This window comes from Phalacrocorax aristotelis, chromosome 2 (assembly GCF_949628215.1).
Source record: "Phalacrocorax aristotelis chromosome 2, bGulAri2.1, whole genome shotgun sequence".
Lineage (NCBI taxonomy): Eukaryota > Metazoa > Chordata > Aves > Suliformes > Phalacrocoracidae > Phalacrocorax > Phalacrocorax aristotelis.
The window spans coordinates 15,621,581-15,646,646 of NC_134277.1; the positions used below are offsets into that span (position 1 = coordinate 15,621,581).

The window sequence follows — 25,066 nt, forward strand, 5'->3', positions numbered from 1 at the left end:
TACTTTCTGAGGCACCAGTCCAGTAATACAAAACACAAATTGCAAATGCTGTCTCTCCTTGATAACATTCTTAAAACTAAAACAGTGAAACGCAGAGTGAGTATTTTTTCAAAATGATTTCAGTATCTCTACATTAATTGTGTTATTAGCTGTAAGAGTCAGCGGGAAGCGCTCTTCTCAGTGCATTACTGAAAATAAAATTGGAAGAAATACTTCCTGTTGTACAGCCCTCAACATTGCGCGTTATTGTGATGGTAACTGGCAAACAAACTCAGAAGGAAAGGCACTTGCGCATTTTCCAATAGAAATGAGTAATTTTTAAAGAAAGTTGCACGTTTGGTTACCGTTCTGACTGCAGAGCACAAAATTCTGTTGGAAAATATGCAGCTTATTATAGCTATTCTTTTTCTCTAATTAGTTTTGTGTAGTATAAACACAAACTAAGACTCTGCAGCCAGGACTCCCCCACCCCAAATAAAAAAGTCTTTACATGCTGCTAATGAACTCAACTATCTTGGGTGGGCTTTTGTTAATTTCAAAAACATCTATAAAAGCAGTGCTCATAGGCCTTGAGATCCACATTCGTACAGAGGTGTCAGGTTAACATGGTATCGTTAGGTCTCTGCTTCATCGGGATTTCAGGTAGGTAATGGTATAGTTTCTGTCACTTGTACTGGTGTGGCACAGAAGTGCATGATATTTTGAAAAATACCTTTTTTATTATTCTGATTTGGAAAAGAAAAATGATAATCTAATCCATTTGAAGTGTTAACGTTTTCAGTTAGTTTTTCTGAAACCATAATGAGACTGCACTTCATTACTCCACAAACATAGATGCGGAGGGCCATACATAGAATAACCAGATTTCTTTGAGTGTCTGAAGTTAGCAGAAATTGGAGAGAATGGAACAACAGCCAACCTTTCACGTTAGTCCTCTTGCATCATTAGTTGTTCAGCATGTACTTACTCTTGATTTTTGTGAATATATTTTATGTCTAGTGGAGCACAGTGACCAAACTGGAAAGGAATGCATGTGATCTCATGTAGTGATGGGAAGCAAGGCACAAGAGAACATTAAATCAAGAAGACTGGAAAGAAGTAATGTAGGTTAGTTAGTACAATAGATGCTGATAATTTCTTTTACCTTTTTTGCACACTCTATACATCAATCCTTTGAGTAGAGCAGAGTACTGAGTGCACTATTTTTAATAGGTAAAATGCAGTAAACAACTGGACTTGAATAATAATTCCTTGTTCAACATACATTATGAAGTAATCCTGGGTTCATTTGTGCTAGACTGTTTTTTTTTTTTTGTGTGTGTTTTCAACATCTTGGTTTCCTTATGCAAGTCAAGATTTTGCAGTGAATCCTATTTCCCTTAGGATGAATATTAAGAATTCTCCTTTCGCAGTATTAGCAACAATTAATTTGTAGTATTATTCTAAAAGGTGCATTTTTGAAGTCTCTGTCATCAGTCACTTACCAAAGTACTAAACTGCATTTTTACAAATTTATTTTAGTTATTTGAACTATAACAAGTCCTCACTACTTCTCTTATGTTAGGTTGTTTTCTTCAGCTGCTCAGATAACAAAAAGAGATGGCTGTGCTTTGTTCCAGACTGTTTCGTTGATTATAGATGACACAGACATTTCAAGGAAAGAAATGAGAACAATCTTAATTTTCTGCTCAGTGCATTGGGCTTGAGCACCCATATATCTTTTGTGGGCGGTTGGCAATACGTAATGTTTTCACTGCAGTTCTCTCTCTTGACAGCACAAGAACATATGTTCTTGGGCTGAGATTTGCAGCACAGTTGTAGATTAGCAACTTTGCCCCAGCAGTATCTTGCAGAAACAAGAAAAGGGTTTCTGGGAGAGTTGCCAAAAGCTTCATCTACCTACTGACTCTAAGAAGTGACATTACTTTCAGCCCGTCACCTCTAAAGAGAAATAATTGATAGGTAGAAACCCTGTCCAATTTTTGGAGGAATTAGCAGAGGGAAACTGCATGTATCTGGCAGAAGGGATTAATTTCTCAGGGGAAGCAAGAGAAGACTCCTTATTGGTTTTGTGTCATTTTGGGTAAGAAGAATTTGGAACGGCAGGAAAATGGGCAGATGCCCAAGATGAGATGAAATGAAGGGGTGGGAGTGCTGCCATGCACTGAGGGCTGTGAGGAGCCAGGACATATGCCAGTAGTTCTGGGCAAACAAAAAGGGAAAAGGGCACTGGGGAAGAGGAGAAAATGTGGGATGTTTGAAGGATCCTGTTGAAGAAATTGTAGTGCTACCTGTAGTTTTTAGGGTAGATGGAACAGGACCTGAGGCTCTCCTGTGTCCTTAAGAAGAGAATGACCAGAGAGGGGACAGAGTTTTGTTTGGGGGAGCCTGAGTAGGTCCTACAAAGATCTTGAATGTGTGTTGAGCTTGAGACACATTTCTACTACAGTAAGTAGGATGTTTTGGTATGAAACACTTGCACTAAGTTAGACATTCTCTCTCATCTGTTTTTTCATATCATCTCATTGTAAAGAAGCATATTTATCGTCAGGATATCACAATACACTCTGTCTCCTTAGAACTGGAACCTCAATCATTTCTGGTTTCTGTGTTGTTCACCTGTAAGAGCATCTTGAAACCAGATGTTCTATGTCCCAAAGTACTAATTTATTTGAAGAATTATCATTATTATTTTTATATACAAGTTATTGTAGTGTTGGTAACTGTACTCGGTTAGGTAATTCCTGACCTCTTCCTTCTGTATCGTTCCCATGAGTGGTCTCAACCAAATGATTAGATCTCCTCAGCTGTGCAAGTATTCACAAAATTGGCTCATGATTATCAGCAGCTTTAGTAGGTAAATTCACTTCTTGTTTTTTTTTTAACTGAATATTAAAATCCCTTTCAGATACTTTTTTGTGTGTGAGACACATATCTGTATTACCGAGTGACTCACAGCTTGACTTAATCCTGTCTCTTGCTTCCTTGAGCCATTCTAATGAAACAAGAAGAAATCTCTTAGTAAAAACATCTTCTCAAAGGCCTGCAGTAATACCTGATTTGCAAGCTGTAAGTTTGTTTGAATTGTGTTGAGCTGTACAGCTGAACAGATTGTATGCAGCTGAAGCAAATCGTATGCTTTTTTCCCACTGCAGTAAAATGGTTTTTGATGTTGTTGTTTTCTGAAAAACTGTTAATTTCAATCACATTCCTAATATTCAATACCAAAGCCTATTGGCTTAACTAGCTGCCCCTAATAGGTGTGAACTGCATAAATGAAAGTCAGGTTTCTTTTCCCTTAGAAGTTTGTGTTACTGTATTGGGAGAACAAAATGCAGCAACCAGATACGTTGTGTCTTTTAGTGACTGTGAATTAATTATCCCATATATTTTCAGTGTGTTTTTTTTTTTTTTTTAAATTTGCAGTACAATTTGTGATGAGGAATTGCATATCATTACAAATTAGTTATCTGCTTTGATCCTGCTTCTCTGAAAGATGCAAGGCTTATCTAGTAACCTGCCTTCCTTAATGCAGGGATATACGATGGCTAACTGGCTTTTGAAAAACTTCCCACTGTGACTTTCCTGAATTTGATTCATATATTGTTGCATCAGATAGAACAGCATTGGTACAGCAGAAAGAAGTAGAAATGCACACTAAGAAGGAGAGCTCAAGAGAGAGAAAAATGATTGTGTATGGGCTTCTGTGCCTCTCTCGCTCCTGGGTTCACCCACCTGGAGCAATGCAAATGGCATGCAGTGTGCTCTGCAGGGTGGGTCACCAACAGCAAATACGTAGCTGAGTGTACCTGGCACATCATTTTTTAGTGATGTTTTTCCCCCCCCCCTCTTTTTACCTTTGCCATTTAGTCAGCAGCCAGGTTTTTGTGTGTGTTTGTTTTTGAATGCATTTGCCCATATGTGTATTCTGATGTTGAAAATAGCCATGCCTTGTAGGAATAATTATTTTCAGGATGTGCTTTCTTCCTACTTTGGAAACCTAGTCTTTTTGGTCTCTGTAAACTGCAGAGGAAGAATTTGAAACCATATGGAGTGATCGAAGTCTTATCTAGTGTCAAATCCTTTATCTGTAAAGCATTGTGTTTCCCACCATCTCTTCTTGCAGGTGTTTTTACTGTTCCTATGGGTTGAGACTGATGAGTACAAATTTTCAGATTGTTGGATTGTAGCTTTATTTTATTTATGTGAAAGATGCAATGCTTTCTAATCCTCTTTTTAAACAGAATAAAAAAGTATTTCTCTAATGAAGTATGTCTAGATAGAAGAAAAGCATGTGTGCATTATATGAGAAGCTTCAACAATAATGGTGTGTCAGTGTCAAAATCAGATTTAAAGTGAAAATTAGTTTCATTTAGCTTTGAGTCTTTTTAAACACAATTTAGTGAAGTTTGCTTTATCACTGTCACCAAAGACACCATATTTCAGTAGGTTTTAACTATAATTCAGAGGATTGAAGAGCCTTATATTAGAACTGTGTGTGTTAGTGTAATTTTATAGCCAGGGAGCCTGAATTGCAGAGTGTAAATTGATGTGATTGACTAGGGAAGACTGTGGACTAAAAGGCTGGGCATCATTGTGGGAACAAGAGACCAAAGTGGTGTTGATGCTTCTTGGGAACCTTCATCTCTGGTTTATACTCCTGCAGAAGGGAGGTAGCATGTACCAATGAACGATATTGGTATAGAGCTGTAATACAACAGAATCAGCTAAGGGGAAATACAGAGTAACTGCAAAGAGCCTGCATAATGAATGCAGCTTTCTGCTTTCAAAATAAAAGCACAGTGTTTTAAACAGAAGTTCTGAAGGATTCAGTAGCCATGAGTTATTTCTTCATCCATGTTTATTTGAGCAGAGCTTTTCTCTTTTCAGTGAGACAGTCTCAGTTTTTGTCATTTCAGATGTGATTTCATGTAGATTGAGAGGAAGGGAGAATGTGAGAGAGTTACCCACAGGTGATGAAATAGAGTGTTTTAATGCAGAAAATGTTGTTATAGGAGAGAGATCAATGGAAATTCAAAAAACAACAGTTACATGCATCAGTTTTCTTTCTCTGTGATAGAAACTCATTGCTGGCAGCTTGTCACGTGATGATGAAATAGTTTAGAGGAATCGTACCCAGAGTACAATATAAAATAAATATAGATTATGTTTTTTCCTGTCCTGGATAGTGTGTAAAATTCATGACTTTCACAGAATCACAGAACAGCTGAGGTTGGAAGGTACCTTTGGAGATTGTCTAGTCCAACCTTTCTGGTCAAAACAGGGTCAACTAGATCAGGTTGCTCAGGTCTGTCCAGTCAGGTTTTGAATACATGCATCCCCAAGGATGGAGGCTGCACCACCCCTCTAGCAATCTCTTCCAGTGTTTGATCACCCTTACAGTAAGAAAGTTGTTTCTTATGTTTTGATAGAATTACGTGTATTGCTTTGTGTCCATTGCCTCTTGTGCTTTCACTGCATACCATGGAGAAGAGTCTGACTTTTTTTACAGATCTTTTACGGCAATAAAATTTAAAATTTCTGTGGAAGAATGCAACGTTCCTGACTTTCAAAAACTGAAAACAAATACAGTATTTCGCAGCAGCAGCAGCAGGTTGGGAATGAGAAACATAGAATGAAAAATCCTGCCTGGTGCACAGAGAAGTAACAGCCAACCATGTACCACTTGATGCTGTGCTGTTCTGTTTTCCGAGTACTGTGTACACGGACAGGATTCAACTGTTTGCATCCAAAAGTCAGTCGTGACCAGATGCATTAAGAAACGGGGAAAAAGCCAACGACAAAACCAACAAATCCGAAGTGAAGGTGTGATTTTTTCCCCCCCCCCATCTCTTTTGTCGTTTTACCTCTTTTTGCTCTGAGTCGTCCATTTGTTGAAGCCCATCTATCAATCCTCTCTGTCCCCAAGAAGAGACACGTTATTAGTGCAAGATACTAGAGAGATCTGAGAGCTGTTGAGTTTTTTTTCCCACGTCTGCTCTGAGGCTGAGCAATTCTGTTGATCACTCTCAATCTTTGCTCTTCATCAGTAGCATAAGAAGAATATGTCTTTTTCTTGTAGTGCTGTGCTATCCCATCCATCTTTCTGTGTGATGGGTGAGCAATGTCTGGTCCACAGGTGAGGGGACACGGTGCTGCATCACAAGCTGGGAGTGCCAAGGAGGATCTGGATGAGTGAGTCTCTTACTGGTGATGGAGTGATGGAATGTACACAGGTTATTTTTCTTTCATTTCAGTAAATGTGGTGTAGAGCACCTCTCTCTGAGAGATGTGAAAGCTACACTGAAAGCAGAAAGCTGTCAAGTACATGGTATGGGATAATTGACGTAATGAATGGCTGACTTTTCTTCTGCCATTCATCTAAGTGAACGTGTACTTTGCGAATTCCCATGTTTAAATACTCATCTCTGTTTCTTTTACACTTTTTTGTTCTTGCAGCTCTCCCTGGGTTTGAGGGTGAAAAACCCAGTAACTTGATAAAAGATTGAAAAAGTTTAAAAAAAGAAAAAAAAAAAGTTGGATGTTCAGGTTTAGTGATTTTTTTTTTTTTTTTTTTTTTTTGAGATATGTTTTCATTGGCAATACTTGGATCTGGGTTTCGACCTACTTTTGATCTGGGTTTTGACCTCACTTTTGTCTATTTAGTTGTAACCCACAACAGTGTATTTACCCTGCATTTACAGTATACACTTGTGGTTCAAGAGTTTCTGCAGATTCATGTATTTGTCTTGTTTTCATATTATCAAGGTTGTGTATTGGTGCAAAGCAGGTTTGGATTTTGGCTGAATGTGTAGCTAGCAAGATTTAAAGTGCAACACAAGTTGCAGGCTGTGCTTCCCTACAGTGTTCTGACATGAGTCTGCATGGTTTAAACAGTGATTATTTCAGCATTTTTTTTCTCTATTTGTTGTATTTTTAAATGAACTTAGGTCATCTTGCAATGAATCCTAATTACACAAGAAGACAAGAAGGCAAAGTAGTGTCAGACTAAAATCCAACCCGATGTGGAACTAATCTGTACAAAGGAATAGTATGCCTGGGGAAGAGATGGTAAGCTTTAATTAGTGGGGAAATTCACCTCCAGTCAGCACAGGATTTCAAACCAGGAATGCCTGGTCACCTTCTGGGCTTTTTTGTTATGACTAAATTTGGGGCTGAAACAGATGTCACTTAGCCTGGTTTTGTTTCACAGCCTGACAGAAAGGGGATGATCATCCTGTGCTAGCCCCCAGTTTTATTGCCTCTTTAAAAACGAGCTCTTCACCTTCTGTATACAGACGTCTAACTTAAGAGCATTGCCTGCTGAGCATATGAAGTAATAGAAATCTGGACAAAAGCTAAAACCATAAGATGGAGAATGATGGGAAGCTGTTCAATGTTAGAAAGGCCTGTGAGACTGCAAGGAGCCAAAGGTGACAGTGCTGCTGTAAACTCAGATAAAAAGAGAAACACACTGCTGCAAGCCACCTGTCTGGAGCCTATTTGGGCCTTTCCCTGCGAACTGCAGGAAGGATTCTGGCCAAGGTCTGAAATGAACTTGCAAATTGGATGAGGTGATGGATGCTTGACTGGGAACCCCGCGGAGTCCCCTGTCCGTTTCATTAAATACGGAGGAGGCTGGTGATGTGGGTAGGGCCTGGCAGAGGGGAGGAGTGGCTGGCTGGACGCGTGCGAAGGAACAGCCGCTTGCAACGTGGTTGGGGCATTGCCTTCGTGTTTATGACCCTAAATCACTGCTCTTCCACACATTTATCAGTGTAATGAAGAAAGGACAAAACCGGTTTAGTTAGTCTGAGAAGACAGTACAGTTACCTCAACCCTCCACCTTCTTTTTTTGTTTCAAGATTGCATATGTGTGTTTCTAAATGTACAAACAGTCAGCTGCACCTTTCAAATTTTTGTTTTAGTGGTATGGCCACCTGAAAGCATCTACTGAACACTTAAAAGGATAGTCTTCATTTTGAGATCAAAACAGAAGATCCTTGTGAAGTTTTCTGTACCCTATTGTTTCCTGTTTCCCTTAGCTCCGCAAATATATCTAATATTAATATTCCGTTTGTTAAATGCTGTCTTCAGAGGATGCTTTTAAAGTGAATTCATTATCAGCTTTTTCCCCCTCCTGCAATGTAATTTCTTGACTCTCCCAAGGAATCAAATGAAGGGATGAAGATACTAAAAATAAGCAAACAACTTTACAAATGCTATTTCATCGAAATCCAAATTGACAGAAAGCATTGTATAAATTTGGGTACTAAAATATCCGGTGAAAATGGCAGGATTGTGCATAACTACTGCATTTAATAGCCATATGGCTAGCCGTATAGATTCATATATAGCCAAATATCACAGAATCACAGAATGGCAGGGGTTGGAAGGGACCTCTGGAGATCATCGTGTCCAACCCCCCTGCTTGAGCAGGCACACCCAGAGCAGGGGGCACAGGAACGTGTCCAGGTGTGTTTTGAATGTCTCCAGGGGAGGAGATTCCACAACCTCTATATACATAGAAACTCTATAGAGGCCCTTGAAGTGGCACAGCAAAAGTGGAAAAAGTCACTTCAGTGAAAAATAGTAGAAGGGGAAACCTAGTTTCTAAGTATAATGTGTACAGGAATCAGAACTGTAGCTTCATGACATTTTAAGATAACTGGTTCATTTATTTTTCTTTAAAATGAAACTATGGAAAGCCATGCTTTTTTAGTTAAGAAGCTTACAGAAATAAAATTCAGCTTCTGAATTATAATTACAGACTATCAACTGCCATATGTTATTTGGGTTGTTTTGCATTATCTTTTGTGAAGTCTTATTGTGAAATTAATAAGTAAACAGTGAATGGAAGCAGCAGCTTCTTTCCTGCCCCTCAGTCTGTGAAATAACAATATACACTGCCTGGTAATTTCTGGCTTTGCATGTATACGTGCAGAGATCATGACATTTTTGATTCTTCCCTTGTAAACAAGAGAGATCAACAGAATGTTTTGGATAGGCAGTTTCATGTTTTTTAGTTTACTCTTAATTTAGCCCCTATTCTTTGACACTAAATATTTGCATGTAACACCACAGGCACAGAAAGTTGTCTGTTCATCATGGCCCCTCGTTACTGCTTTTATTTTTTTTAAGGTCAGGCCTTGCTTGTCAATCAAAGGATAACATGGAATATATGATACGGAATTGGACAACTCTGGAAATTCCTGAATGTAAGGTGAACTTAATTCCTGAACTGAAGCAGAACATTGGCTTTTCAATTATCTTTCTCCTTGTAGGCATCTAATGAGCTATTGTCAATGCATAATGCATTAATTCCCTTCCTGGCACTGTAGGCAGGGTAATTTCTGAATAGAATAGAATAGACTATTTCAGTTGGAAGGAACTTAGAGTGATCATCTAGTCCAACTACCTGACCAATTCAGGACTGACGAAAAGTTAAAGCATGTTGTTAAGGGCATTGTCCAAATGCCTCTTAAACACTGACAGGCTTGGGACATAGACCACTTCTCTAGAAAGCCTGTTCCAGTGTTTGACAACCTTCTTGGTAAAGAAATGCTTTCTAATGTCCGGTCTAAACCTCCCTTGGTGCAGCTTTGAACCATTCCCATGTGTCCTGTCACTGGACACCAGGGAGAAGAGCTCAGCACTTCCTTCTCCACTTCACCTCCTCGGGAAGCTGTAGAGAGCAATGAGGTCGCCCCTCAGCCTCCTTTTCTGCAAACTAGATAAGCCCAAAGTCCTTAGCCACTCACAGGACATTCCTTCCAGCCCTTTCACTGTGTTTTGCCTCCTCTGGACTTACTCAGGGACCTTATCCTCCTTAAACTGTGAGGCCCAGAACTGCACACAGTATTCAAGGTGAGGCTGCACCAGTCCAGAATACAGTGGGATAATCACCTCTTTTGGCCAGCTGGTTATACTGTGTTTGATGCACCCCAGGATGCAGTTTGCCTTCTTGACTGCCAGGGCACACTGCTGACTCGTATTGAGCCTGCTGTCAACCAGCACCCCCAGATCCCTTTCTGCAGGACTGCTTTCCAGCCACTCCTCTCCCAATTTATACTTGTGCCTGACATTACTCCATCCTAGGTGTGGAATCTGGCATTTCAACTTGTTAAATTTCATTCTATTAATCATAGCCCAATGCTTCAGCCTATCTAGATCCCTCAGTCCCTCAAGAGAGTCAACAGCACCTCCCAGTTTGGTATCGTCATCAAACTTACTAACGATGCATTCAACTCCTGCATCCAGAATGTTTATTAATTTATTGAACAGAACTGGCCCTAGAAATGAACCCTGAGGAACAGAGCTGGTGACTGGTAGCCAGCCAGATGTAGACCCATTCACTACAACCCTTTGAGCTCTGTCCTTCAGCCAGTTCTTCACCCAGCACACTGTGAACCCACTCATCCCACTGTTGGACAACTTGTCCAGAAGGATGCTGTGAGGGACAGTGTCAAAAGCCTTAGTAAAATCCAGAAAAACTATGTCTACCACCTTCCCTTTACCCACTAGGCAGGTGACCCTCTCACAGAAGGATTTCAAATTAAACAGGAACTTCCATTTTGTTAACCCATGTTGACTCTGCTTGATGACTCCATTGTTCTTTAAATGTCTTTCAGTAGTACCCAGTATAATCTTCTCCATAATTTTTCCAGGAGCTGAGGTTAGACTAACAGCTCTGTAGTTCCCTGGGTCTTCCCTTGTGCCCTTTTTGTAGATTGGAATAATGTTGGCTGGCTTCCAGTCAGCAGGGAGCTCCCCAGACTCCCAAGACCTGATGATAGAGAGGGGTCCTGACATAGCATCCGCTAGCTCCTTCAGAACTCTGGGATGAATCCCATCAGGCCCCATGGACTTGTGAACATTCAACTGATACAGCTCTGGTCCCTTATCATTTCAGTGTCCACAAATGGAAAGGTCACTGTTCCCAGACTTGTGGTCCTTTGGCTCAGCAGACTGGGCAGCCCAAGGTGTACCAGTATTATTAAAGACTGAGGCAAAAAAATGCATTGACTGCCTCCACTTTTTCTTCATCAATATTAGTCAGATGACCACCTTCAACAAGTATTGGTCCAATGTTTTCTTTAGACCCCCTCTTGCTATTAACATACTTAAAAACCCCTTCTTATCTGAAACGACACTGGGCAGTTTCAACTCTAATTGAGCTTTGGCCTTTTGCATCTTCTCCCTGCATAAGCAAAACACAGCTCTGTACTCTTACTACAAAGCCTCACCTTGCTTCCAGAGATCAAATGGTTTCTTTTTCCTCCTGAGCTCCATGAGGAGATCCTTGTTCAGCCACACTGCTCTTTTGCCCCGCTTGCTTGGCTTACAACATGGTAGAATTGCCTGCTCCTGTGTTTCTAAAAGGTGATTCTTAAAGACTGACCAGCACTCGTGGACTCCTGAGCCCTCAAAAGCAGATTCCCAGGGTACTCTGCTAAATAGCTCCCTGAATAGCTTCAAGTTTGCTCTCCTGATGTCCAGACTAGCAACTCTGCTGTCCTTTTTTTCTAATTACACTGAAAATTTTAAACTCAACCATTTCATAATCACTGTGGCCAAGACAGCCACCTACCGTTGCATCCCCCACAAGTCCTTCTCTATTCACAAATAGCAAGTCTAAGAGGGCATCTCTCCTAATTGGCTCACTGAGTACCTGTGACAAGAAGTCATTGCCTACAAACTTCAAGAATTTCCAAGACCTGCTTGTCACAGCAGTATGATATTCCCAGATGATGTCTGGAGAGTTGAAATCTCCCATAAGGACAAGGGCTATGAATCCAGAAATTTCTCCTAATTGCCTATAGAATAACTCATTGGTGCTTACATACTGGCTGGGCAATTGGTAGTAATCACCCACTACAACATCTTCTTTGGTTTACAACCCTCTAGTCCTCACCCAGAGGCTCTCAACCACATCATCATTAACTGTAAGGGCTGTACAATCAAACCTCTCCCTTACGTATAGTGCTACACAAGTCTTTCTAAAGACATCAAAATGTCTACAGAGTGGTCATTCTTCTCATCTATTTTCATCATAAATAAGGCATGCATGTTCTTTATTAGACTATTATATTTGCATCTTCTGCATCCTAAGCCAGTTCATAACAGTTGCTGGAAATGACCCAACTTCCAGGTCTGAGCTCAGAGGAGGCACAAAGCTGAGATAATTCTTTAATATGGAAGTCCTCTTTAACTTTTCATCCTTGGAGAATGGCTTAAGGTCAAAGACTCCTGTTACTGGGTGACTGGAACCAGCTCCTTCTTATATGCATTAGATGGCTGGGCTATATCTGGATTACCATAGGTCCTGGTGCCAGGTTCTTTAATACATCTCAAAAAAAGCAAGCTTTGAAACTAAACTGTAGAATGATAAAATAAACTGAATCTACTGAGAGGAAAAGGAAGATCACCTAAGCAGTACTGTCAGAATTTTAAGACATATGGAAGTTTATGAAGAGCTGCTTACTCAGGGACTGGTAGGATTAGTTTTGGGGTAAACCGTTGAAATTTGGTACAATTTGCTGTTAAAACGCTTTTGATGAATAGAGAGATCAGTTCCCAGTCTGACCTCTATGTAAAAAAGGGTTTTTTTAAAAGCAAATTTCTGTTAATTCAACACATCTATTGGGTTAATTCATTTCCCATAGGTAATGTATTTTCCCTGTAAAGTAGGCATTATTTGTGCAGTGTTTTTTTTTGGGGGGGGAAAAGGGGGTCCAGCTGGTCTCATCCCTCACTTATTTGTTTAAGGTCCAGTTAAAACAACCACAGACAAAACATACCAAACAAAAACAAAAAAGGAATCTGTTTACTAGACCTTTGGACAGCATGGAAAATGGGTATATGTGTATATTATTGTGTTCATAAATGGATATTTGCATCAGACAGAAGTATTTGCATTCATTGTATGGATGTTTTGTTAATTAATTATATTAAATAACAGCTTTTAGAATCCTGTCTTGGTGTGACACCAAACTGTCCGGGGTCTAACATGGAGCACAAAGAGAAAAGAAGAGCAGTTTTTATAGTGATTCAACAACAATAAATACACTTGTAGACATGAATTTGCCCAAAGTCTGTCAAATAAAATTATAACCTCAAAAGATTAAACGAAGCCTCATGTCTCACCAACATGGACAAATCTTATCTCTGTCTGAGGCCATCACAAGGAATCAAACCCAAACAAGCGAGAAGCCTTTCCCAAAATGCATGGTATACAATAAAAAAAAGAAAGGTTAAAAAAAAAAACAAAGTTGGTGCCCAAAATGGTCTCTCTTAGTGAAGATCCTGAATGAGAGGTGGGCAATTTGCTGCAGAAAGAATTAAAGTGAAAACTCGTTTTACATTTTTGGATGTCCTTCCAGAGAATTGCGTTGAAAAGGTCTTCAATCTATTTTACTCCTGTTCTATTGCTATCTAGAATTAAAAACAAAAACAAAAACAAAACCCCCAAAGTAAACAAACCCCCCCCCCCCAACAACCCCCAAAAACCAAACCCCAAATTTGCCACACTTTATATTAGCCATACAGGAGGTCAGAACAAAGGGAAAACCTCAACTCCTTTGCTATTGGAAAGTGGCCTAGTGGCAAATGAGATAACAGATGTGGAACTGTCACCGTACCATGTGGAGGATGTTCTGATTGGGTTAGTGATGCTGGGAGTCTGTAGGGGTACAACTGTGAGTAAAAATTGTGAGCGAGTTTATGCACTGACAGCTATTAATTGAAGTACACAGATCATGCTAATGCATCATTTTATCTACAAGCTGCAGTGTCTTTGATGAGGAGCTTGTTATATATTGCAAATCATCTGAAATTAAAAGTATAGCAAAACTGCTTCATTTTTCCTGTCCCCTTTCACCCAACCCTCCAGCAAAGCCCCACAGGGACACTATGCTGAACTAGATCTTAAGATGTGAGAGTATGTGTCCTCATTAAAAACACTGCAAAATGCTGCTGGTAAGTGTAGGGGTAATATTGTGATTTGGCAGTTTCCGTGTTATATTGATCGATTTCCATTTCAAACATGATAAAGCTGACATAGCCTGTAGTCCCCAAAGATGTTTGGGAAAGAAACTTTTTTTTTTTTAAAATTAGAGCATTTAATTGTAACTGATGATGCATGTCAGCCCTGGTCCCAGGAGGCCTTACAGCTGCAGCTCTAGAAGAAATGAGAATTCCCTGTGTGACCCTGGTAGCTTCTATACCATGAAATATTTTCCTTTGTGGTGTTGAAGCTAAAAGCGACACACACCTTTTCCAGTCGGATGTTGGGAGCACATGTGCTAACGCTAAATCATGCTGAATAGAAGTAAAGCTTTCTGGGTTAACATTTGCATATTTAAAACAAACCCTAATATATATGTATATATTTTAAATAGCAACCAGCGTTGCAGCTGGTTCAGTAAATCCTGATGTCTAAGCTGCAGCAATGTGTTTTTCACCTCCACCTCTATAAAACACGCTCTCTTTGAATTAGGCCTGGCAGTAGCAGTAATGGAGACCCCTGCATAGGTGGGGTTCCAGGTAGCCAGCAGCATCTTATGGTTTTGATGTGTAGCTGTCTGTGAGAAGGACCTCATCCAGCAGTGTTAAAAGTGCTGGTCTCTGTGCTCCTGGTCTAGCTTAGTGCTTGCCCCAGTGCTGTCACCTGTGCGGTACAGGGATAGCTGTTTGCCAAAAAGCAACAACAAAGAAAGGAGTGAAGGACTTGGTTATGGCTGGTTGGTTTTTATGATGTTTCACTGTTTGCCTAACACCAACATGACTCTCTGTGTGATTGCAACACTGGCAAAGTATTTTATTACATTCTGATAACATCTCTCTACCATTCCAACTTTACTTCTGCTGTCAGAGAAATTTCTGAGTGACTTTGATGCCTTCTGTATAAAATGAATTGGTATAGGTCTTAGCAGGAAGAAGGCAATCTTCTACACAAGAGGCCTACAGCAGAAATATTTCAGTAAATGGGACCAATATACTCTTCTGGTCAGCACAGATAGTGTTAGGAGTAAACTCCTGGCAGAATTCTTGGCATTAGGGGTAGATGCACCAGAAGAGGCCTAATTTAACTCTTTTAACTTAGATAATTTAACTTCTACTGTATGCTGTGGTTTTTAAGACTTTTTACAACGTGAAGTTCCAATATAACTCTAAGCAATAAGACTGTCCTGCATGATTCAGATCAGAAACTTCGTGTTTGAATGAGTGAAGACCAAGACATACCTTGATGAATGTTTTCTCCTTCTGTCTTGCCCTTGCAAAACACTCCTGTGTATGGGTAATGGATGTTGTGTGGAGAGATATTTTTGTATAGTATAGATAAAAATGTCTTTTTAAAAATTTTATATTGAAGATTGTAAACATGAATCGATAAAAAATGGAATTATCTATAAAGTACAGAAGTACAGAAGACATCTTGTTACATGGGAAATTTCTGTTCATTCAGAGTAGGTGATGGTCTGTCAGATAGCGAGTTATTGTTAGATGACAATAACTCATGTACCAGTTGTATGGGGGTTTTTGTGCATAAAATGATCTTCCGTTATTTCTTTGTCAGATTTTGATTTTGTTGTTATACCTTTCCACCACTTTGAACAAGAAGAAGTAGTTGTTTTGGCTTATAAGAACTGTGCCAGATCTGTCACCACAAGAGAAGAATTGAATAAGAGAAGCAACAGGAAAAAATCAATTTGTACGCTGTTCCCTGCCTTTTATGGCTCTGCTAAGGGACAGTTGTACAAAGCAGTGACTGACTTCCACTGTCCCTTTCTAAGCAAGAGACTGAGGAAGTTTCTAGTTTTCTCTGTGGTTAACCACACAGGAAGACAGGATTTTTTTATTTGCTGAAAGACACAAAGTTTTTACTCATTTGTGGCAGGGTAAACTAATTTATGAGAGTGATTTGTTTGGCTGGTTGCTTGTGCCAGGCATATTTTTACAAGGTTATCTTGTGCTGATTGAATTCAAGCTTTAATGTCTTGAAATGGGAGACTTGTTTTTTACTGTAAAGTCTCTAAAAAGAAGTTGTCATCAATTAAGAAAGCTTAATTTTGATACGTCTGGGAAAAGACTGCTCTCCTACAAAGCTTTTGAAAACTGTACTATGTATCACAGTTATACTGAGACTTGAATTTTCTAGCAAAGCCTGTCATACATTTACAAGAAATAAAGTCATGAAGGATAATTGTAAGGCAATTGATACCACAGTCCATATTTTATAATGTTAGACTACTACTGTGCCAGGCCAGAGAAATATCAATACAGTAAATAGAAAAAGGAAATACTCATGCTGATGGAATGAAGTATAGATTTAAGAAAGGGCCAAAAATTTCCTGTGTGCTATAAATAAAAAAAAAAATAGTTTTTAGCTGCAAGTGTGAGCTGGTGTTTATTTTTTTGAGAGATTTTCAAGATTCCTGAAAGCAGTAGTATTGCAACATGTGTAGGACTACAATCGTATTTTACTTGCTAGTAAATGACTATAAGGAAAATAGATACTCTCTCTAAATTATCTGATTTGGCATGAGGATAGACAAACATTGACTGAAAAAATACTCTGCTCCTGAAGGAAGGATACTTAGAGTATATTTATAATCCTCTTTTGAAAAGCTAAGCAGAATTTCAGTTCCATATATTATTTCAGTTGGAGGGAACTAACCCACGGAAGTTATCAGTAATTCATTGACTTTAGGCTAAGGGTAACTCCCATCGTTAAGGATCTGCCTCTGTGTTTTTATTGGCTTTTAGTCCTCAGACTAGGTAAGGACTAATCATCTTTAGATGCTAAAGAATTTGTACAGCTTGTAGCAAAGATGTGAAGACAAACTAATCAATTAAAAAAGAAAAAAACCCACACCTTTTTAGCAGTCTCAATGGGATAAATGTATCTCCGTCAACACAATCTCCACCTCCTGCTGTTTTACAAATATGATGGTATTTGTATACCTTCAGGCAAGCAAAGCAAAGCATTATAATGTGAAATAATGAATTCAAGTTTTGAACTCTCTATCATATGATTCTGGTCTAAAGGACAGTACTTGGAGCAGTGACACAGCTTTGACTGTAAAATTGATAACATGCAGAGACTTGGTAAAATTATATAGTGGCCTTACCTGTTACTGGATGGGCTGTTGTATGGTGTATTTGCTTTTGGTGAGAATGAAACTAAGGAGCATGATGCTCTGAACGCCTTCCTGAGTATGTGCTTGGGAAGTCTCTGCACTAGAGGTTTGAGATTGGAAAAAAAGAGGTAGTGAAGCACAAGTGGGTGCAGGAGCTACAAACCCACCAAAGGCTTTGCGTGGGCTTCGCTGCCATTAACGAAGGGGAGCTCTTGCCATTGAATGGCCAGTCAATCACATTGTCCTTGGATCCAGCCGGTCCTGCGTTCTCCTTTGTCAGTCTTCCTTTTATATTGGTTTAATAACCAGCTGCATTGTTAATGTGCAAGGACTGGTTGTTTTTTATAAGACACTTTTTTGTTTCTTTTAAACTAGAAAGATGAAAACTACAGAAGCCTACCACGAGATACTAGTAGCTGGTCTAACCAGTTTCAGAGAGACAATGCTCGTTCATCGTTAAGTGCCAGTCATCCCATGGTGGACAAGTGGCTGGAGAGGCAAGAACAGGTAATATATATGTGTGTATATATATTACTTTATCAATCTAATCTTTATGCTACTCTAGGCTATTATGAGGAAGTGTATTCTTATGTGATATTGGCTCTCTAAGCATGGTACAAGTACCAGCAGTATGCTGCCTAAACTTGTGTAGGATTCCTTCTGCTTCAAAAAAAATTGCATTAAGACTTAAATGGACAGCTGCAGATCATTTCATTTTTGAGACATAAACATATTTATATAGTACATGGAATGCTGCTGTTCTTCACAAGTGATACCAGCAAGGTTATTTTAATTAGAGAGTATTATTTTGATAAACATTTTGCCATTGAAAGCTAATAACATTACCACAGAATAGCCAAATCGGGTTCAGTTTTGGCATTGCAATTTTAAATGCTTGTTATTCTTAACATTGTAAAATATATTAATTAGAAATTTGAATACAGTGTCATCATTTTTATTTAGTGTACATTTATACTGCTTTTGATCTTGGGCTTTTTTGAGACACTAAGTAATTCCAGCGCTTCTTATTAATAAGATGGTAGTCATATAGGTTTAAAGGTCTGAAAATAAAATTACCTAGCAGTCACTTTATGTATTTGTGTGTGTCTGACATTTTCCGAGAAGTGTCTTCAAATGTATAATGAAAATGCATCTCTACTATGGACACTGGAAGCCCATATATAGGATAGTGCATACTTAGGATTATTACCTCATTTTTCTTCTTTATACAATGTGACAGGAAAACATTGAGTTTTTGCATTGAACATAAATGTACAAAATTTGTATTTTACAGCAATAGGGCATAAAAGCAGAATTTGCTTTATACAAAGGAGCTTCAAAATGAAATTTGCCATTTGACACAGCGCAAGCTTCTTAAACTGTGCCTTGTGAATGGAGGGAAAGGTTGAGAGTCCAACACTGGGCTGGTGTCCTGGGACTGGTCTCCTTCACCCACAAATCCCATACTGATATTTGAAGTCTAGTATTGCCAAACCTTAGGATATTCCACACATTTGTTAGTCAACCCCATTTTTAGTTAAAAAGGAGCTTAAGTAATATCACGGAGTGTAAAACCCTAAAAGAACCCAAATGTGAGGTATTAACTATTTTTGTATCTTGTAAGTAACTGCAGATTCATGTGAAATTATGTTTTATGAAAAAAACTCTGTCCCTGGATATTTTCCTCTGCACATTTAACGATAGTGGTAGTTCCATTACTATTTTTTTCTAAAAAGATTTAGAGTTAGTGCAGATGAGTTTAGCTGCTGTATCTGTAGCTGCCTGTGTTGAAATAGAAAGTTGGTACCCAGATTCTTTGGGCCATGGGTGTCAGTGATGATTCTGCTTGTTTGGTGTTTTCAAGACATATTTCCATGCATCATTAGATTTTCACCGTGGCAGTTAATGAAACTGTTGTCTCAGCCAAAGAAGTTGGATTAGGAATCTTAATAGTGATCATCTCATAAAATGTTTGGTACATGAATATTTTAGTATATGATGTTTTATATATTTTAGTCCTAACTTTGGTCTCTCAACAGCTTAACAAATTCAATTTAATCACCAATTAGGTAAATAATTGGGCACTAGTGGTAGTCTAGAAGCTTATTTGTTACCTGAGTTAACTGGTTGAAATCTGAAATTGCAAATATCATGTTTCTTCTGAGCAAGTTTTCTGCTTTTTGTTTTTGTTTGTATGTGGTGGTGGTGGTTTTCCTTTGAGAGAGAGAGGGTTCGTGCTTTTAATGTGTTAATGAATCTGCAAGTACCTGGAAGACTAGGATCCTTTCGCAATTTTTTATCAGCAGGATAGTTAATTAGACCAAAACCTCTTTAACAGGGTATGCACAGGAGAAGAAAACCTGTAGTGAGAGTGGGATGCAGCACAGCTCTGCAGAGAGAGGGAGGCTAGGGCCTGGCAGGGCATGGAGTAGCTGCAGACAGAGATACTCTTCCACTCCGATATCTTTTTCAGTATCCTCTGTGGGTGTTTTGTTTCCCACTCGTTAAGCCTTTCAGTTCTGTGAAGAAGACACTCAAGCGACGAGGTTGCTGTCTGGTGTAATCAATTAATTTAGCAACTTCCAGACCTGTTCCTGTGTGCTCAACAGAGCTGTGGAGGAGCTGGAGTGGTCTGCACACTGGGCCTGTACGTGCATAAAGAGTAGCAGACAGCAGGTCTGGAACCAAGGGTAAGGGAGTGACAGTGCCAAGAAACCTCTAGGGCAGAACCCATTACAGATACCAGGGATAACAATAGTCCTGGTCTAACTTGCCTTTATGGCTGTTTAGAGGAGATAGTAGTAATCATTAGATTAATCTTGCAGACTCCAGAGGCTTGTTGTTGGAGGAAGGCTCTTCTGGCTTGGATTGAGTTGCTTCTCTTGAAGCTTGCCTCATCTCTTCCTTTTGAATAGAAGGAGAAAAAAAAGATGTCCAGGATGATCTTTGTCAGCTTCTAACGTACATGAACGTTAACTGGAATTGCACTTTGAGGGGTGAAGATGTGATGGGCCAAAGAAGTGCAATTATTTTTGTGTGGTCAACGCTTCATCTCCCATGAGCAGAACTATAGAGCCAACTGTGATTGTGCAGCATCACAGCCTGTTCTGCAGTTGAAATTGCAAGAGACCTTGTTTCTAGGAAATCATTATAGGCTGCTCTGGCAGTAACTAATAAAGGCACAGAACTAGATATGTTCTAGTAATTTTTAAAGAAATAGTTCTGTAAACTTGTCTAGGTTTTAGTGCCTTAAAATAGAGAAATGCATGAAGCCTGTTCAAATTCCTGGAAGTAATTGCTTTTGCTCCTATCTGTTGTCTTTACTAAGACCCTGCTAAATTAGAGTGATACATCAAAGAAATGGAAAAGATTAATTCAGCTTTCTGAGTCCTTTCAGATATTCTGGTTGCATATGCTGGTTAGTTATATCTTCCTAAGGATTGTTCCCAGCTCAGTTCCAGAGCCATCTGGTTGTCCACAGGGCAAATGGTCCATGTATTTCTCAGGTGGTCTTGGTATTTCTCAAGCCCACAAAGGTAGTTATGTGAAACTGTTTGTACCAAAGAATCATTTCACCACTATAAAGCCAAAAATCCAAATACAGTTTCTGCATACAGTTAGAAAGTTAAGGATTGCATTTTTCACTTTTGCTCAGTTATTTCATTAATTCTTTCCTACATATTGTCAAGTACTAGGAACAAAATTTGTGATCTTTAATTCTGAAATATCTTAAGAAAAACTTGGTTTTTGTTCTTCACCTTGCCCTTCATAGCACGTTTTTTTTTTCCCCTCACAGCAACCAAACTTTGAGGAATAGTTGAAAACTCTTATTTCCTCTGAAATTTATTCATATATATGGTAATGTCACTTTTATTTGAGAAATCTTTTTTCCCCCAGTTTACCTCAAGACTTGCTCAGGCCCTGATCAAATCTGGACTCATGCTGTTTCATACCAGGGAGACATGAAAAGGGAACATATGAAAGAGTTAAACTTTTCACCAGTTCCTTCAGTTTAAGAACAGGGAAAGCTTGTCTTGGGGTGGTCATTTTAGTTTCATTAGTCAGATATTGGAACTGGCAGCAGTCAAGACACCTTGAACTGAAATAGTATATTCCTTGCTCTTCTGGAGAGGCCTGTCTTGCAGAAGGATTAAGAGGACCTGGCTGTGCTGTGCACTGGGAAGGAGTGCAAGAGCAGCAGAAGAGGGAAATTCTACAGCTGCCCTGCTTAATTATCAAGCAGTTGATCAGATTTGCAAATACGATGAGATTGGTTCAGTTAAAAGGATACGCAAATATATACATAACTATTGGATATATATCTCGTTTTGTCAGTGCGTGGAAGCAAGGTAGGAGAGGGAGTAAAATTTCATGGTTATTACTGAAGAACAGGTCTGATTGCTAAAATCCCAGTAGCTTTCTAGTATCTAGAGATAAAAGCAACTCAAACGTATTCTGAGATGGGAAGAGAAGTTGGTTACTACTGCTGTCTTCTTGAGCAGAAATGTGCTGTACAGAACACTTCCCCTAAGTTATTCTTGTTCATGACATCTGTCCCTGGTAATCTGGGACAGTTCCTCTGCTTCCTTTTTCAATGAGATCAGATGTGCAAGTAGCATATGGTCTTACATCTCCAGCTGTAGAGTACCTGCCTTCAGCTTGTATTTTCAGCAAAATAAGGGCTGCTTTTAATACGATTGAATAATTCTTTTAAAAATTTGGATGCTATAAATTAGTGCATTTCAGTACTGTCAGTTGAAAAAAATATCAGAGCTTCAGAGGTAGGCTGGTGAATTTAAACCACTAATTTCCTGTGGATTCTCATACTCCAGCTTACCAATGTTGTCAAATTTTTCATTTAACAACAAAAACCCTGCTTCTGTGCTTCTGTTTAATGCCTTGATATAAGAATAGAAGGCAGAAATGCAGCTCATTTGCTGTGTTTAGTTCTGAATGTTTCATAGTGGTATGGCTAATGTACATAAATATTTTTATTTTTACTAGTGTACCTCTTTTGGTTTCTTCTTGTCTGACAGATGTATTTTGGCTTTTGTTTCTAGGTTTTATTATGACTGTAACTACAGTGGAAAAGTCTGCAACTTCAATGTTTCATGTCTTGGAGATGGGGAGGCTTGGGGGTTGGAGGCTCTTCATATCTCAAACTCCTCACAAGTAGAGGTTGATACTGCAGTAAAAATTTTTGTCATTAGTAAGGAGTTGTGCTTTATGATTTGGAAAAAGGATTAGCTAGGCTTCTGTTCGAGGAATAATTTTTAACTGGTTATCCATTACTCTGTACAATGCCAAGATAGAGTCTCGTTGCTCTTCTCCCTTTCTGACTACAGGCACTTTATAATTTGTTTCTTGTGATAACAACCTTAATGAACATAGAACCATGACAGCGTATAAATTAGAAAATACAGCATGTCATATTCCTTATAAAGAATTTCTGTCACAAAGATAGAGATATGCATATGTTTGAAGCTCTAGGTGTAATGCAGAGGCCTGTCTCTTTTTGGGGGGGGTCTTCTGTGGATTGTCCTATGGGAAAGGCAGGGGGTGTATGGGTGTAGCCAGGAAGCTATCCAGGGATTGTGGAACCAGGCAGGACTACTCTGAGGCTAATCATGGGATGGAACCAGCTAGTGAACAAGGCCATGGCTCATGCAGTTTGCTTGTTTTTGCACATAGAGCTATGGGACACAGCTGAGAAAGGCATGGCTTGGCACCTGTCTTAGTATTAACTGGCCATAGCTATAACCATGGGCAGGTAGAAGCAGTGACTAGTGCATTGGTAGAGGATTCACTTAAGGTTTATGTTAGTCAAAGAGCTGATCAGAAGACGTCAAGGTGCCTGTGCAAGAGTTCAAAGTCTCCCCAGTCCCATATCCACTTGCAAATTCAGCTTTTTTACTATTTGAGATGGGGGTTCTTGGCTGTGTGATCACACTGGCTTCCACCTGATGGGGTTGTCAACACCCTGAGTGCTACAGCTGTTTCTTCTTGCTTTTGTACTATGAAGAAGGTGAAAAGCTTGATTTGGCCCAAGAATACTTTCTCTTAGCTGGTGCTACAGGTAATTAGGTATTGACGTCTCTCTTTATTTCTGTATATTTGTAAGATGCTGACTCCTTCAACTCAGAAACTCAAACACTCAAATGAAATGTAAGCTCTAAAGTGCTGGCTTGACCCTCCACCCTGCAGGAAGAGGGGCAGTTGTGTCTCAGCAAAGGCAGTGTTTGCATCTAGCTCTGAACCAGCCAAATGCCCTGTCTGGCTACCAGAAGTGCACCTTGACATCTCAAAGCCATTACTATTCGCAGATGTAATAATATTTTTCTTCTTTTTCTTTTCTTTATGTTTGACTAATCACACATTTGGAATATTTTTTGTATAGAGTATGGTCAAAATTATTAAATAATTCCTAATAGCCTTTGACTTCCCAAAAGAGTGTAGTGGTATTGGGTATCACTGATCTGTATGTGACCACAATTAAGTGATTATTCTGTAGACTTCTTTCAGCGTTCTCCCTGTGCTGCATTTATTATTATTATATTAGAAAACATACTATGCATTGTGGGCTCCAAAATGAGAAACCTGTATTTAGGTGTTTTTAATGTGAGTACCTACATAAAAATGTCCAAATTCATATTGTGTAGTTCTGGAGTGTAGATCTTCATTGAATCAAGGCATGCGTGCGGTCAGCTGGGTCGCTTCCAGTCTGGACGCTGCTGAGCTGCTTCCAGTGGCTGAGGCTCTGGTGGTGTTGAGGTGCGCAGTTTGCTCCCACAGACACATCTCGATCTGGGTGACTTGCTGAAGCCAGTTCTGTGTTATGTGTCAGAATGCTTAAAAAGGGTCATGGGAGGGTAAAACAAGCTCTTACGATGGGCATGTGAGTTCTCTACTTCTGTATTTATGATTTCTGCTTTTTAAGGTTAAAATCTTTACCATGTTTTTCTGTCGTGAGAATCAGAATCACAGGCCTTTTCTAGGTTTAAATCTGACCTTGAACCTAACTGGCTTCAGATCCAGATTTTTAAATCTAAACTTCATTTCCATATTTAAAAGCCGTTTGATGTTTATGTTCCAACTTGATCTGTTTCTGATTTTTTATGTAGACTCTAATTCCTACTCCTCAGAAGTGTTGTCATGTCTTCTGAATTCAGAAGAATCTCTGTATAAATCTTAGATATTTCTGTATAAAGCTTAGATATGAATACACTAATACACATACTTATTAAAAATTCTCTGAATATGTGTGTATAACTACAGAAACGGAGAGAAGCAGCCTGAAAAAGGAGGACTTATCTGTAGGCTGAATGTATCAGTATATACAGAGAATCAAATTTCGAACTACAGTATGTGTTAGTTTTAAGGAAATATTAATATGGAATTTAGAAGTCTCTGCACTTTCACGCAAAATGGACATTTGCGGACGTGACCTTAACTGTATATGTTGGAAAGAGATTTTTCTTATTTTTTGTCTTGGAGTCACGAATACATTTGAAGTTGTTTTTCAGTGCTGAGGGTTTCAGTTTTTATAAGGTAGGAGGTTGGAATAAACAGCTTTATTGCTCGGGGACAGCTGTAGTGGTGATGCTTTTATAAACAGTGTTTCACGCTGGCATCTATCTTGTTCTCCTTTGAAAAATAGTCTGTCATTTCATGCTGTGTATTAAATAGGTGAGACAGTTTGGGGGCTGCAGTCTACGTTCAGTTATACACTACTGTGTAGATATGAATTCAGTGGCAGAATGCAGCTCTATATGTGGAGAGGTGAATATAGTCCACAATTTTGAAAAAATAGAAAAGTCAATTTTACAAAACATCTCATGGATTTTAAGAGTTACAGAAAAATACGTGCTTCATGTTCAGATGTATGTCCTCACACTCAAACACTCTCACTCTCAGAGATATACTTA

General features: G+C 39.1%; 1 protein-coding gene across 22 annotated transcripts in view; it reads left to right on the forward strand.

Annotated features, from left to right (window-relative positions):
- PARD3 (par-3 family cell polarity regulator) overlaps positions 1–25,066 on the forward strand; it is a 464,268-nt gene that overhangs the window by 187,775 nt on the left and 251,427 nt on the right. For 16 of the 22 annotated variants that reach the window (XM_075082466.1, XM_075082475.1, XM_075082472.1 and 13 more), the window contains exon 5: positions 17,517–17,648. The exons of the other annotated variants lie outside the window; for them this stretch is intronic. In XM_075082466.1, the coding sequence (XP_074938567.1) occupies positions 17,517–17,648 (132 nt within the window). The remainder of the gene's footprint in view (positions 1–17,516; positions 17,649–25,066) is intronic. 22 annotated transcript variants of the gene reach the window in all.